Here is a 16420-nt window from a genome sequence, read left to right as displayed (position 1 = left end):
TATATGATCGTTCATGGACTGATTGCCATACCTCTCCCCTCACACTATAGTACAACCAGGCAATACCACCCAAGGATATTCTATGAAGTAGCATGTAATACAAAGGCATTTCAGCATAGCTTGTTCCTAGGAACAATAGCTCTATGGAACAGTCTCCTCCAATGTTATTGAGGCACCATCCCTCAAGAAGTTTAAGCAGCTTATTGACTTTTAGTTCTTTTTCTTGATTATTATATGATTATTAAGCATTTTTTTCTACATCCACGTAATGAAAACAGCTTGAAAACTGTCACTACCACGCGGACCCGTGATAGCTGGGCCAATGACAACACGACAAATAACTTAACTCTGTTTAATTACGATGGGTAAAAATTTACACTAAAATACACACCACTGCTCCCACTAAATAAACTTTTTAAAGTTTTTAAAAATTTGTTTGCTTTTTTTAAAATTTAAGCAGGGAGTTGTCTCACAACCCCTGAATTAAGTAACAATTTTTTAATGTCGTTTCAAGAATTAAAAGAATTAAAATAGAAAACTCTCACTATCCTGACTCAACTTGGAGCAAGTCAAATTGTGTAGTTCCAGAAAATATCCATACCCCCCCCCCCTATTGAGGGGATTGGAAATTCCGGGGGGGTTCAAACGCCCAGGAATTTCCAGAGGGGAGGGGGGTCATACCTTCGACCCCCTCAATAAGGGGGGTATGGATATTGTCTGGAACTACACATTAAAATACTACTGCTCAATTGGATCCCATCGTGGCCCCACTAGGGGAATGTTGCCTTGACAACGCGCCCATGTAATGGACAGGGAGGGCGATAGTTGTGTGTTATGCACTCTCCTTTTGCATTCTGAAGGCCATGGAACAGTTTCAGCTGTAAAATAAAGTAACAATAGTCCTTAATGGCATAGATCAATTAACAGCTAGAGACAAAAGTTACCATACAAATAAGACATAAAATATCCAAATAAAATATCCAGGTTTTTGTCATTTGCCATCATTTATTAGTTGGATTAATTGGTTTAATTAAATTTAAGTCATTTGAGATCATTCATTAATTGAATTAATGAAGTGTTAGTCATTTGCCATCATCCATAAATTGTTATCTGCATTCATCCATAAGATTAATAAAATTTAGTCATTTTCCATCATCTATTAAATTGGATTAATTATAAAGTCATATTTATGGCTAGCCTACTTACCCTGGGGGGGAGAGGGGGAGTTTTTCCCATGCTGACCTGATAGGGATGCTTATTGTATTTTAGGGGACAAAGTCAGGCTATTAATCACCACAATTCTTGAGGATTAACTTTACTAATACCATACCTGGTGATTCGATATTTCAATAGTATTCTTGAGTACAATCCAGTTGACTATTTCACTGAGGGGAGGGGTCGTAAGTGAGCCCGGATATGTCCAGCATTCTAGAACACCTAGGTAATAGATAAGACATTGTCTCTAAAGCACATAAAAAGCATTAGTTGTCTTTGTGGCTTGGGAATAAAAAAAACTTACTTGGCAAAACACTTCGAAGGTCAAATCCATTGGGGACAGCAACACTTGAGCCCTACAAGACCAAAAATCTAATTATTAATCATTATAATCATATTTTAATTGTTTTACCACATTTAAAATGATACTGAAGCACAGGTGGTCTTGCTTCTGTATATAAATATAAATTCTATAAGTTTCTGTATGTAAATATATATTATATGTGAATTGTACGTACACTCTTTTTGACTCCTGAGAGTAAATTGAATAAAGGTTCCAATGACTTGTTATCATTTGAGCTGCTTTTTGACTAAGGATTCAGAAAATAGTATAAATCAGTATATGAGAGAAAAGGAAGAATTAGAAAAAAACAGGAGAAAAAGAGATGAATGGTGGATGTACATATATTCAATAAAAATGCATATTCTTTCACCTCCAAGAAGACACCAAGCACACACAATCCATCTTTGTTGTCAGAGCTCATGGCGCTGGCTGCATCCTTGTACAAGTCGGAGTTGTAATGAACAATGTGCATCTAAAAATGTAAATAAAATGACCCAAATTTGTATTACATATATGCCACTTTGTTGATGTAACCTGTTATCCATATGTCTGTCTCTCAGTCCGTCCATCCCTCCGTCTGTCTGTCTGTCTGCATGTCCCCCTGTTTGCCCGTTCACCTGTCCGCCCGTCTGTCTGTCTTATGTATGCCCTTGTGTTTGTCGTGTTTCTATTCTGTCTAAAAATTGCACAGAAGGGTTTTAGTAGAACAGGGCAATAATTTCAGGATCTAGCTAAAACAAACAGATTCATTATCGGTGATCCAAGGCTATGCATACCTCTGACGGATACATTTTCCCATCCACACGATGCTCTGATCCCTCTTTTTCATCTTTTCCCCAGTGGAAATGAAACTGTGCAAACTTGTACTTGTGGGATAATGGGCCACTGGTGATATCTGGGGTAGGAACCGAGCTTCAAAAATCACACTTCAGGGGGGTTGGGGGGTGTTAAAGTCATTAAGTTAGTCCCTGCCCTTCTAATATGACCGAAGATCTCTAATTTGTTTTAAAAGAGCTATCTCATGATTTTTCTGTACTTTATTGTGGCTCAGAAGTGGACATTTTGGTTCTTGTGGGGGGAGAGGGGGTGCAAGTCTCTGCCCCCTCCTTACCCCCCTCTAGATACAGCCTGTTAATTCAAGCTTTCATTCGATCACCGCATGAGCACTCCTGCTGATGTGTGATATTCTAGAATTCACTCAACAAAATGAAATTTCAAAAACATGACAGCTGTATTTTGTTGTTTGTCAGAGGTGCATACATTACTGTTTGCTCTTTGCATGTATCTGATACAATAGGCCATTCCAGATATAAGCATGTGTGCACTCAACATGGAAATCTACCTCAGCTACCGGCATGCAGCGCACGCTTCGTTTGATACAAGATAAAAATAGGTGTGCCTGCATTATGGTAGTTGAGGTAGGTTGCTATAGTTATGTGCATGCAAGCTTATAGCTGGAGTGGCCTTAAAGACAGTTATTTAATACACTTTTTTATAAGAACACCTTATTTTCAGTTGAGGCCAGGCAGTTCTTATTTTTTTTTAGACATTTTAAGGCTGAATATGTTCTTAACAATGTTCTTAAATTTTAGGTAAATAAGAATAAAATTCCCAATGAATTATTAGGAAGAGAATTACAATAACGATCAATAACATTAATAAGGTTGTTACTATGAGCACAATTTGATTCTGCTTTTTAGAACCGTCAGGGCTAAAAAGAAAAAATTATACTATCTGAGCCTCTGCATGTTCTTAGCATGTTCTTAAAATTAGTTGAGATCTCAGCCTGTACATTCTTATAAAAAAGGTTCTTAAAGAAAAGAGCGTATATAATATCAAATTGCTTGGGTCAAACAAGGCTCGTCATACACCTATTTAAAAAACGGTTGCAACACACACATCCGTGATAACCAAAGTGCAACCGAGGGGCACCATGGGAGAAATTAACTATGTTCCAAACAGTGCTGAAAATGCTCGCTTCGTAGTCCCAAGATCTTAGGTAGCTGGTTATTTGGATAAGATTTTTTCTAGGCTTTTCTATTGATAAAGTGTGGTTTGTGTCAAGGTGGCCACTGTGGCGAAACTTGGTAGCCAAGATTCACAATTCGTAATGGAAAGATGAGTTGGGAACATTAAATTCAGGAACACAAGAGCTATTGTGCTGGAGACGAACTTTAGCTAAGATAGCTGACATCATCTAAAGAATCTTTACTAAGCTCTACAAAGACAAGAAGAACTGAGGGCTGATAACTGGTAAACCTCCTTATGTTTGACCCAGATATGCTGGTGTTTTTTGACGAGTCTGGTTTTGTGAAGTTTTTACTTACGCCAAACACACACTTTGAGCCTCGTGCATTTACATACACTTAAATAGCTTCTCTCATCAACACTAAAATAATTAATTTTTGTTTTCTTTTTCTTTTTCCCTAAAAAAGGCTAATGAACAGTCAGTCTTTCTTGCATTTAAAACTGTTATTTCTGATTATTTTTATCTTCTAGGACAAAACGAATCACAAGAAATTACAGCAACAGTTTCATCGGTCTTTCTTGTCTTTCCGGGATCCCAGTAAAAACCAATCTCCAAGTTTTTTTCCGCCTATTTTCCATTGTGTTGCGAAAGTAGAAATTGTTTCCACATTTCTGAACATTTTTACATCCATAAATCTATACCCCTCAACGACAGATTGTTTGTTAGCCAAAAGAACTTTTAGGCAATTGTTGACACCTGCCATATGTTTAATCTCCCGCCTGTCTAAAATTAGATCCCATGATACACCGCGGGTTACGACACATCCGCGATAACAAAAGTGCAATCTTTTTTGAAATAGGTGTATACAATTTTGGAGGGGAGGTGCAAGATTTGTATATTCATTGAGGTTTGTATAGGGTATTAGAAGTTCTTTGAAAAGTTTTGTATAGGGTGTTTTTAGCTACTGTTATTTTTTTCTACCTTATCATATTTCTACCCTAGCAGCGTTTTTTAATTAAACTTTTTAATTAAAAAATTACTTCAATCAAGCCGTGTGACACCTGCTTTTAGAAGATGTCGACACGGCTTAGATACAGTGTTACTTACAAGCGTCGCTTTCTCCCGAGAACGACACACTGTGTCCAGTATTCGTCAACTTCCCTTTTGTGAATGGATCGTAGTGAACTTTAACGGGAGGAATAGTGGAGTCGAACTTTGTCTCATTGCTCACGATGTCTATTGGGGATTGCCTTTTGCCGCTCGCAGCGATTGGAAATTTTACGCTCCATTTCCCTGGTCCTGTCAAATTAAATTGATATGCATAAAGCGTGAGTCTTTGCACAATTTCGTTGTAGAGTTAGACATTCTACTTAGAGGCGCAGGGAATTTATTTGTGTTTGTTTTGGCCGACATTTTCACAACTGTCAAGCGCGGGATGACAGCTGGTTTGGCGTTTATAGAAAACGCCAAACCCAATGAATCAATTCAAAGACAACCTTGGATATTCCCAGCAAAGATCACTTGTTTTGGGATAGATATGAGTTGAATTCAACAAGATACATAGGATTATTTCGGACTGCCGGACCGTTAGTTTTGGCTTGAGAGGAAAACCTGCTTTCTTGTAGAAAATCCACGGACCCTATAATAAAGTAAATTTACGCAAATGTTCTTACAACAAAAATAATAACAATAAGTTAATACGTACCGTCTTCACTGTCGTATCCCCAGCAATCAGCCATCTAGTTTGGAGCCAAGGCTTGTGCAGAGGAGAGGAAAGAATAGTTTCTAGCCTCTGAGGAGCTGCTCACACGCTTAGTTGACCAGGTGAACGAAATGGTCAACACAACTGTGAGCGCGAGCTATTATGTATACAAGAGCGCGTGACTAAAGCAAACGCGGGGGTTTATCCATACAGTACAAGCATGACAGGTTCCGTAATCAATTTACTTGAGGCTTGCAGTTACACTTTAGACAGACGTTGGTTTTTTTCTTCATAAAAAAGCCTATTTCCTGGGAAAAGGATACGTGACGTCACGCGTAACGCAAGGGTAAAATTGCTGAATTATTAGCCGGCTCTCCGGATTTTCGGGATCCCTGTGGAAGGGGAAAAGGAGAGCCGGCAAAAAACGATGTTCGACGAACGGAGCACCGTCATGGACTAATTTAAAATCTAAAATAGGCCTAGGCTTGTCCCTCGAATGTGCACGCCGCATCATTTCGGGACCAAGATTGCAAGTATGCTCTTTTGTAAACACCACAGGGTACCCATCTCAGGCAGATTGTAACTTCCTTTGCAATAATACCTCAAAATCAAACATGCTTTCTAACTACTTGTTATAATGCCAAAATTATATCTTAACTCCCTAGATAAGATTTTTGCCGTTTTCAGCTTTTATTTTGGCTAAGAGAGTGTTCATTAAATACACCGCGAGGGGGGAGGGAAGATATTGAGGGGGAGGGTCCGAAAATTTTTAACCACCAAATGGGGGGGTCCGAAAAAAAAAAACGGTCCTCTAAAGGGGGACCCTGAATTTTTTAGGAGCCATACTTTTAAATACAGACTAAAATAAGCCTAATGACAAATGTATTTAATACTTTATAACTGTCTTATATATAAAAGACAACAGTTGGTTTAACCGATACAATTTATTATCAGAATAACAGGAACAAATTGAAATAAACTAAACAGTGGTGAAGCATGCAAATCCCCACAACGATATACAAACAATGATTTATACCTTGGACAATTTCCCTTTATACAGAAAAATATTTTTAACAAAAACAAATGTATACTCAGGCACAGTCGTCCTTAGGGGCGGATCATTTGACTTTTGAGGGGGGAGGTGGTGGTGATTTTGAAAAAAGAAATCCTGCAAGCAACTGACTCATATCAAGAAAATTTAGCCAAAAATTGTCGTTTTTGTCAAACGCGGTATAAGGAAACTAATCAATTCCTTTGGATGACCTGCAAGTTTTCTGTTTCTGTTTTCTGTTTCTTCTCTCCCTCTCCTTCCCCGCCCCCTCCCCTCGTTCTCTTCATTTTTGCTCAAACTCGAAGATGGCGGCTAAGAATCGCTCGAGGCCGGTTTTTCGCTATAAAAACACCGGGTTAACGCCTGTATTGCAGGCTAAATCAGAAGAGAATAACGTGTTTATGACAATCTTTATTCAATTGAGAAGGTCTTTGGAAAGAAACCAGTCGACTTTTTCTTTTAAAGGTTTTTTTTATTTTGAAGTTTGAGCTGCAAAATTTGCACAGCCTTTTAGCCGCGGACCAATCAACACGTAGAACGCAGTTGCCGATCCCAGGGCCATTTCCCGCCCGCCGACCCAAATGACAGGAAAGGGAGAGGGCCCTGGAAACGAGGTTGTCTGACCCCTGCCTTTGGACTGCATGCATTCTCGCAATCCAGAATTCCAGTTTCCCAAATTTAATCCCTTTATATAAAACTTTAAGTGCGCCTGTGTGACTTGTTCGGGTCTTGGCTCTTCGCAAATGACAAGACAAAAAAAATTCCAGCGGAGAGGATTCGGTTATTTTTTAGAGGCCTGGCAAAATCTGTTCCTCCCGCCCTTGCTCTTTGGGCAAAAATGGCGCTTTCGTAATCAGTTGTGCTTGCCCCATATAAGGAGATTAGAGCCGTATTTGTGCATTAGACGTCAATGAAATCACGTGAGGAGACGAACATTACGTAGCGCATCTAAAAATAGCCCTCCGCAGCATCCTTCGAGTCAGCGATATAAGCTAGTTTCGCAAGTGTCTCACACAAACATTGAAGCTAAAACTTCGCGTCGTACGTACGATTTTGAACAAGAAATCATCAAAATGTCGCTTTATCCATCCCTAGAAGATATGAAAGTCGATCAGATGGCCCAAGCACAGGTAGAAAGCGCCTTATATTTGTTTTTTTACTGAGTGTATTCTTATTTTTGAGCAGATCTTGGTGAAATATCAACTTCCCGTTCCCTACGACAAAAGTTAATGTTTAAGTTACATCTAGTAATTCTCAAGGTCTCGTTTCAAATAAGGAGAGTAAGCTGTTTTTAGTAGAATTTGCAATGCATAGAAAGAGTTAGCTTTCGATTCCCGTCCCAAAATATGCTCAAATTGTGCTTGTTGATTCCACACCAAGAAATAGGTGTCTCTCTCTGCTAGCACAAGACACAAAACTGCAAAAAAGTCAGTTTTCTAATAATCTCATATTTTGATTGACCTAGTTGATTTAGCTGTTATGTGAATCTTGTTTCTAGGCCCAGCATATGCAAGCTCAGCACCAAGCCATCGCAGGAGTAAGTCCATCAAACATTATTTATAAGAACTCTTATTTATAAGAACCTTTTTTATAAGAACGTCCCGCCTGAGATTTCATCAAATTTTAAGAACCTGATAAAAGAGCATGCCGAGGCTCTCAAGATCTCAAGTGAAAACTAGACGTTTTTATAAAAAAAAAAAGTGTATCCTAATTCCAACATTTAATGTAGTCTTTTGGACTTTGTCACCATGGAACCATATCTCTTAATATTGATAAAAAGAAAAACAAGTAATACCTGTTCTCTTGAGTTTTAAAACACCCAAGATCCGTATTTGCAATTATAGATATAGCATAAGGTATTGCAATTGCTGGTGATATTATCAAAATATTGATATCTAATGATATTAATGTATGCATGAAAGCATAACTTGTACCCTGAACTAATATTTTGTCTCTTGACCTTAGCCACCTCAAGGTATGCCAAGTGCATCTGCCGCACCAGGTCACAGCAGCCTTTATCCATCCCTCTCTGACTACATGGGCATAGAGGTCACCGAAGAAACAGTCAGGCAACATGTCCCTAACTACGTAAGTACCCCATGAATACATGTAATATTCCTTTGTGTGTGTATTATACATTGTACTCAATACATATGTAATATTCCTTTGTGTGTGTGTATTATACATTGTACTCAATACATATGTAATATTCCTTTGGGTGTGTGTATTATACATTGTACTCAATACATATGTAATATTCCTTTGGGTGTGTGTATTAACATTGTACTCAATACATATGTAATATTCCTTTGGGTGTGTGTATTATACATTGTACTCAATACATATGTAATATTCCTTTGGGTGTGTGTATTATACATTGTACTCAATACATATGTAATATTCCTTTGGGTGTGTGTATTATACATTGTACTCAATACATATGTAATATTCCTTTATGTGTGTGTATTATACATTGTACTCACTATGTTGATTCTGATTGGCTAAAAGTGCATGCTTTATTTTGAGAATCACCCAATCTGAGGGTCTTCACTTATCAGCTAGCTAATAAGTGAATAATCAGCTAGCAGACAAGTGATTCAATATGCACAATGCATTTTGGGCCTAGGGCCTGAAGATTCAATTGTGAGAAGTGGCAGGCTTTAGGCAAATCAGGAATAAATTTTGTTTTTGAGAAAGTGTGTTTTACTGAATCATTGTATAATTAAACAATTGAATTCGGTTTTAGTGATATCCGGAATAATCAATGTCTCGCCAAGTGGAATCAGTCTTGGCCTATAACTGACATTTCTTGTTTTTCTCCTGTAAAGATGGCCATCGTCCCAAGTGCTGGCCAAGCTCTTGCCACCCCTGGCACTGGGACGAGTGGGATCGTTGCACCTGTAACTGGCTCGAATAACTTGAATCTCCGCCGTGCAGAGATCAAGGGCGGTGTTCGTGAGGTCATCCTATGCAAGGACAATGAGGGAAAGCTTGGTTTAAGAGTGCGTGCTGTCAACAAGGGTATCTTTGTTGCATTTGTACACAAGGATTCTCCTGCAGCCCTGGGAGGATTGCGGTTTGGAGATCAGATCCTACAGATTGATGGCGAGAACATGGCTGGCTTTGATACTGACAAGGCCATGAAGAGACTCAAGAATGCCTCCCCTCAACGAGTGGTGTTTGCTGTCCGAGACAGGTAAAAACTTGTCGTAAGATTTGAGTGCTTTTTTGTTTTCTTAAATGTCTTTGACAACTTTATTTCAGACCGTTTGAGAGAACTATTGTGCTCCAGAAGGACAGCACTGGACACGTAGGATTTGTTTTCAAGAATGGAAAAATCACACAGATTGCCAAAGAAACATCTGCCGCAAGGTAAAGCTAATGGGTCATATAAGACCACCCTCTGCCAAACTTTATTGAAATAAGCGTACTCATACTGTATTTCACTTTTTTCTCAGTGCAGGCAATTTAAGCTTAGCTGGCCTCACATTATAATGCACACCCTAATAAAACAAATTTGTTCTTAGGAATGGCTTGCTTATTGAACATCACTTGATAGAGGTCAATGGACAGAATGTAGTCGGACTCAAGGTAGGACTTGCCACTGCTAGATGCAGTATTTAATTAAACACTATTTTAAGTGGCTTTTCTATTTAACAGCATTTTAAGTGGTTATTCCCTTTTGTTTAAGGACTCTGAGATCAAGACAATCCTGGAGAAATCAGACAGATCTGTCACCCTAACCATCATCCCAAGCTTCATCTGTGAGCACATAATGAAATGGTAAGAAAAATATTTTTTTTCAACATACCTGTTTCATGGTCAACCCTTCCATAAGGAGAATATTTTTACTACATTTGGGGAGTGATTTCCATTTTCAAATGCTTGTATTTTTTCTCTTTGTTGTGCAATGCATAAAGGAATTCTTTTATTGCATTCATTGAAACCCTTGAGTTTGGGGAACAGTTTGTTCTATCTGGGAATTTGAATTATCCACTGTACTGTACTTACAAACAACAGATGTCTCATTTGTACCAGCCATTATCAGACCAGACATGCTGATCTTTTTTTTTCTTTTTCAGTATGGCTGGTAGTCTTGTCAAGAAAGCTATGGACCACTCCATCCCAGATGTTTAATTAACAATAATGATCCAACACCTGGGATAAATCTCCAGGCAATTCAGTAGCTCAAAGCTTTAAATAGCAAAATGAAGTAGAGTTGACATGGGGAAGTAACTTTTACCACTGCCATAGTTATGTTTGTGATTGACAGACCATTTTGGGTATTTCCAGCTGTATTAACCCCCAACAGAACATTTGTAATCTAAATTTTATTCATGTTACATATAATGGTCAAACATTGATTCTTACAAAACATGAATTTATTTGAAGTGTTAGTGCATATTAGAAACAATTGTATATAGTCTATAATTACATCATAGAATAATAACCTGATTAACAAGTATTATTATGCCACCCCAATAGATAAAAAAAATGTATTAATGCTTATTTTCTAGTAAACTTGACAAAATATTGTTGAAGCATGCCTGGTTACTGTAGATATACAATAGATTATTGCTTTTCCAGAGTCATGCAAAAGATACATTACTTTGGACTTGTTCTAGCTGGCATATTTAGTGTCAATTTTTTTTTACTACAAAAAATATTTTCTGGTTACCAAAAGAGGGGATGTTACTTCCAGTTTAAAGGCACTGGATTCCATGATACCATCCTGAAGTATTGTCACTGTTTGCCATGATACCCTACTACTGAATAGTCACTGGTTTCCATAATGCCATCCTAGTGTTGTATACTCATTCGATACAATGTCTTCATGCACTGCCGCTGTTTACGAGAAACTGTCTGTAGATTTATAGTGTTCATCATCAATTGTGGAGTAGATATGACCTTCATTACTTAGGGTTTCCACAGCAGTTCTGTAGAGGAACACAAACTGATTAAAGCCGCTACTTCCGGTCGATTACCTAACAATATCCTATGATTTTTAACGGAAAACATGAAAAATATTTCAAAATATTGAAAGCAGTGTGTCTATTGGAAGTTTCTTTGGGGATGTGATTGATAATTTAGAGCGGATGGCCTGTTAAATATCTCGGATTCTTTTGTTTTTTAACTGTTGAGGTTTCTGTCAGACCTCCGGAGTAAACTGGTGACAATGTGGCTTTAATAACAGCAGCTTATTACATTTTAGAAAAGCTTAAAAGACTATGGTTGTTAACAATTCGTTCTTGACAAGTTGCTTATGATTCCAGGTTGAACATTTTTAAGAAGGCAAATCCATTGGTTCAAATCAAGCTATACATACCTGATTTTCTGTTCTGGTACAGCCTTGAGTTTTTGCCTGAGCAAGCTATACATACCTGATTTTCTGTTCTGGTACAGCCTTGAGTTTTTGCCTGAGCAAGCTATACATACCTGATTTTCTGTTCTGGTACAGCCTTGAGTTTTTGCCTGAGCATGGATATGCTGACTCCTTCTTCGTTTGTACTACTTGATATCAAATCATGAACCTGTCAAAATTAAAATGAGACTAAGGATCATTTTATAACACATGTGGGGGTTGTAAATGAATAAATCAATATTATTCATTTATAGAAAGAACATATTTTGATGTTAAACTGTTCTACAACAAATGGCCCTATTTAAAAACTTTAACTGATTGCACAGCACAACATCTAAGCTAAAAATTTTAGATACAAATTTCCCCAATGTTCATCTAATAATATTCAATGGCAACAACTTTTTTGCATTTTCAAAGGTCCTCATTTACTCAGCCTTTTTTACAAATTTCCTGAGCCCTATTCATACTTGAAAAAGTATTATAGAGTGTGGACAATGTTGGCGATGATACCTGTTTGTCCAAACCTGTGAGGCCAGCATATCCACCACCTCCAGCATTAAAACTACTAGTGTCTTTTGCCGGGGTGACCATTGTGGAGGACATTGGTACAGGGCCATCACTCAGCTCTGGCATCTGAAGGAAAGGAAACATCTAAAGAACATGTTTCGTTACTCAAAGAGCATGTTTCCATATTCAAAGAGCATGTTTCGTCATTCAAAAAGCATGTTTTAACATTTAAAGAGCATGTTTTGTCATTCAAAAAGCATGTTTCAACCTTCAAAGAGCATGTTTCAACATTCAAAGAGCATGTTTCAACATTCAAAGAGCATGTTTCGTCATTCAAAGAGCATGTTTCAACATTCAAAAAGCAAGTTTTGTCATTCAAATAACAAGTTTCAAAATTCAAATAACAAGTTTCAATATTTAAAAAACAAGCTACGACATTCAAAGAATAAGTTTAATACATTTAAAGAACAAATGTTAACATACAAAGAACAAGTTTCAACATTCAAAAACAGGTTTTAAGATACAAAAGAAAACAAGTATTAACATTAAAAGGTTTTAACATCCAAAGAACAAATATTTGGTGTAATGTATAAACATTTTATTTCAACTCCAATACTATACTATTAGATTCCAGTTTGAGGGGGGAGGGGATAGAAATATCCACCACTGAGATATGAAAGCTGACCTTTTGAAGTGCAAGATGAGCTTGCATGACTTCCAATATGTGACAGGTCAATTGGTTAAAATCCTCCAAAGGCATCAGGCTGAATGCAATGAGAGACTTGCTCTCTTTGAACCATTTCAGATTTCCAACTACATGAACGTAAGTGTTCTCTCTGCAAATAACAAGTTCAAATACAAAGGTGCAAGAGGTCATTTTCCTAATTTCAACATGAACTGGTTTGGGATCTTTATTTATGTTTGTATCAAGCCAATATTTTGATGCTCGATATTATTTACTAAAGAATGGTAGTAAGTCATACATTTTGTTGAGGATTTATTAAATTTACTTAAAGTAATAGCATCCATTTAGGTTGTATGCATATAACTAATTTCATTCTATGATGTTTTGAAGTCTGTTTGGGTTACATATCCTGGCTGTAGAATAGTATAGAACATACCTGCATGCCGCCCTTCTCTCTCTTTCTTGCTCTGTTTCCTGGTAAACAGGAAGAGTATCATAATAGGTGACTTGCACTAAGAGATCATGTGACTTTTTGGGTGGCAAAGTCACGCATGCTTCGGCTTTTAGTTGCAAAATAACGACAAAAAGCAACTTATTCAGCACTTACAAATCAGCCAGAAAGTTTCTTTGACAGAAAAGGTTTATTTTCTTTGAAATAAAGATATCTCTTTGTTGCTCTTTGTCGTGACAGTCACAGTCATTTCTGGGTTAATTTTGGCGCGAATTTGCCACGAAAAGTATCATATGACTTCTTAGTACAAGCAGGGAAATGTAAAAAGATGGAATCGCAACTGAATATATTAAAGGTGAATGGTGCACTCTGATTGGCTACAGCAGTTTGAAATGTTTGTTTAGCGCCTTTCACTACAAGCATCGGTACACATTTTGCCTTGAAAACACTCTCTAGCAAGCCCCGATTTTTAGATGTAGAAGCTATGTATATTGCCATCGATTTATTTTGTCTTTTGTGTGTAAAATATTGAAATTCAACAAGCAATACACAGATTTTGATGCTCTATAGGGCCCAGCCGCACGACAACAAAGCAGATCGCAGGAAAACTCACACTACAAGCATGGGTACACATTTTTCCATTAAAACTATCTTTAGCACGTCCCAATTTTTAAATTTGAAAGCTTTAGGTATATTGCCATCGACCTATTAATTGTGTGTAAAATATCATATTAGACAATCGATGCATAAAAGTCCACATCAATTTCAAAAACTCAAATTAACGAAGCGAAATGAACATAGAATGTGAGAAATTGTTTAATTTATGCAGTTGCCATTCCATCTCCTTACACTTCCCTGGTACAAGTCATTGATTCGTATCTATTTCAACTTATGGTAAAGAGTAAAAATAGAAAGAGAGGTTACCTCGTTGTCATTCGCCCACTTCTTGACAACAATGTCTTCCCCCGTCATGTCATTCACATGATATACCACATTAGTTGATGCCTCCTCTGCACTACGTATGACTCCAATAAAAGACACCTAGTGTTTCGAAAAAAAAAACTAACTTGCAAATATCATATAACAAAAGAGGGCAGCATTTTAGTGACACCAGGATCAAATCCCAATTATTTAGAAGTCCAAATATTTCAACTATAAACAAACCTGAGATAACTCTATGTTCCCAAGTGTGAACACATCTTCTGCCTGCTGGTAGACAGCACTGTTCAATTGCCGGATAGTGCAGGGAATCACAGACTGGCGTCTATTAGAACGCTGATAGGGAATCATGAATCATTAGAGCACTGATAGGGAATCATGAATAATTAAAACACTGATAGGGAATCATGAATCATTAGAATGCTGATAGGGCATCATGAATCATAACCAAGCATGGTTGGCTTACGTGTCTAATTTGAGAGCAAGACAATGAAACACAACAAAAGGAATTATAGATAGTATATAGAGAGTATATTGGGATAAGATTCAGGGCATCACCAATTTCTGGATCACCTTCTTCTCCTGTGAGCCTGCTGACGGGGAGCCAAACTGATTGTCCTGCAGAAATCCACCACCTCCAAAGCTGGCGCTTGTGTTCATTGACTAGAAAATAATGTGATATAGTTTCTTTTTCTGTACAGAGTAGTTGGGTCAATGTCACGGGTACAATGTCGGTACTATAAATTAAAAGAGTAAAAGATGACATAAGCATAAATAACGACCCACTAAATTGTGGGTTTTAAAACATATATTTTAATGCAAAAAGTACATATCCTAGAGTCTTGTTTTCAGTTTTGTTCTCATGTTATTACTTTATACTGTACAACAGTTCGATTAAAATTGCTTGCTTAGACTGCTACATATGATTTGAAAGTTAAAATCTTGCGGCACAAATTTGTCCAAAAGATATATCAATATGGTGATATTCTTTTATTCAGATATCACTAAAGATTGCTTTCTTAAAAGATAAATCAAAATACTGATTCATGAGTTAGAGGGAAGGGGAGGGATTAAAGGATTTAGTCAAAGAGGGGTGCAGTTAAAAAAGGCACAGAGATCTACCTGGTATCCGCCACCACCAAATTGACCTGGAATAATACAATGTATAATAATAATATTATCAGTTATGGAATACATATCACAGTGGAACTTTTACAGCAATTTTATAAGTACTAGAGCATTACGAATCACTCAAAATATGAATTTAGAAAAAAATCTGAGATACCCAAAAGATTAACAAGTAATTTCCAAGGAGATGACCGCTCTCGTGGCGAGAAAATAGCATAAAATTGAGTTGATTCGCCCTCCCTTCCAAAATTTATTCAGGCAGGGAGAACAGCCCTTCCAGATACCCTGTTATTTGCACAAATAGATCGAAATTCTGCACTCGAGTGCTTTACACTTTAACATAGGCATAATTCATAATTATCATAAGGAAAACTTCATGTCAACTATAAAATTCGTAATAGATCTCAGTTCGTGTTCGATTGAAGTTGCTTTGGGTTTCCATGCTGTTTCCTCGGGAATATTGCCATGTTTTCCGATATAAAAAAGATTTACTTTAACCTCTCACCTCCATCGTTCCACATATTCACGTTTTTTTTCTGTATTATTAGACTTTTGTACGAAATAACGACTGTCTTGAACAGTACGAATGAAATTTTGGCGAAAAATAGAAATGGCTTCAATTTGGCGCGAAATCACCATGCGTGCGCCTCCTTGTACTAGGCAAGCCGCTGCCTGAAAGCACAGGGATACCGGTTGCTTTTTACCGGCGCGGACTTCGTCTTGTCTGCGCCGAGTTCCAAGAGCACATACCCGGGCGGGGAAATTCTAGCGAAAATCACATGGCTCGCCCTATCTACTAGTGGGGGAGGGGGGGGGGGGGAGTTCGAGGAGTTTTCCCCGAATGCTACCCCTCAGGGCGTTTCGACTATTTTTTTTTTTTACAGAAAATTGTCCCTCCTGACTAGAAACCTCAAATAATCTGTCATTTATGTCATCAATACTTGTGACTTGCGCAAATTTTGATATAGAAACTGCTGTTGAACCCAACCTTCCTTAGGGTTGAACCCTCCCTCCCTTTTCCTGGTACAAGAGAATACTATCTTTTCTATTACAATAAGATATTCCCAG

At 37.6% G+C, this 16420-nt stretch overlaps 3 protein-coding genes and 1 long non-coding RNA gene across 5 annotated transcripts; 2 read left to right on the top strand and 2 right to left on the bottom strand.

Annotated features, from left to right (window-relative positions):
* Positions 1-338: 338 nt before the first annotated feature.
* LOC5513952 (carbonic anhydrase 2) lies at positions 339-5520 on the bottom strand. Of its 2 annotated transcripts, XM_048726405.1 has the most exons (9): positions 5233-5520; positions 4635-4826; positions 2335-2453; positions 1929-2030; positions 1734-1805; positions 1520-1571; positions 1331-1437; positions 748-878; positions 339-585 (listed from the first exon to the last, which is right to left on the bottom strand). In XM_048726405.1, exons 1-8 carry the CDS (start codon positions 5264-5266, stop codon positions 771-773), a joined length of 786 nt encoding a protein of 261 aa, XP_048582362.1. In that variant the 5' UTR covers positions 5267-5520; the 3' UTR covers positions 339-585; positions 748-770. The 2 variants fall into 2 exon arrangements, with proteins under 2 accessions (XP_048582362.1, XP_032239445.2); XM_032383554.2 differs by having other exon boundaries at positions 339-878; positions 5233-5519.
* LOC116619138 lies at positions 3392-4849 on the top strand. The gene is made up of 2 exons (XR_004296536.2): positions 3392-3811; positions 4058-4849. It is a non-coding gene; the product is annotated as an uncharacterized LOC116619138 (long non-coding RNA).
* A 1690-nt stretch (positions 5521-7210) lies between the features above and the next one.
* LOC5513971 (syntenin-1) lies at positions 7211-10818 on the top strand. The gene is made up of 8 exons (XM_048726403.1): positions 7211-7410; positions 7779-7817; positions 8246-8368; positions 9109-9476; positions 9545-9652; positions 9808-9871; positions 9972-10063; positions 10363-10818. The coding sequence occupies exons 1-8, from the start codon at positions 7354-7356 to the stop codon at positions 10415-10417; spliced, it is 906 nt and encodes a 301-aa protein (XP_048582360.1). The 5' UTR covers positions 7211-7353; the 3' UTR covers positions 10418-10818.
* On the bottom strand, positions 10597-16008 carry LOC116619139 (replication protein A 32 kDa subunit). The gene is made up of 10 exons (XM_032383556.2): positions 15858-16008; positions 15347-15372; positions 14798-14887; positions 14450-14560; positions 14210-14326; positions 13271-13308; positions 12835-12985; positions 12153-12275; positions 11717-11811; positions 10597-11217 (listed from the first exon to the last, which is right to left on the bottom strand). The coding sequence occupies exons 1-10, from the start codon at positions 15871-15873 to the stop codon at positions 11130-11132; spliced, it is 855 nt and encodes a 284-aa protein (XP_032239447.2). The 5' UTR covers positions 15874-16008; the 3' UTR covers positions 10597-11129.
* Positions 16009-16420: the final 412 nt, after the last annotated feature.

The sequence above is a fragment of the Nematostella vectensis genome, chromosome 4 (assembly GCF_932526225.1).
Source record: "Nematostella vectensis chromosome 4, jaNemVect1.1, whole genome shotgun sequence".
In the NCBI taxonomy this organism is placed as follows: Eukaryota; Metazoa; Cnidaria; class Anthozoa; order Actiniaria; family Edwardsiidae; genus Nematostella; species Nematostella vectensis.
This window is presented reverse-complemented; position numbering and strand designations above follow the sequence as displayed.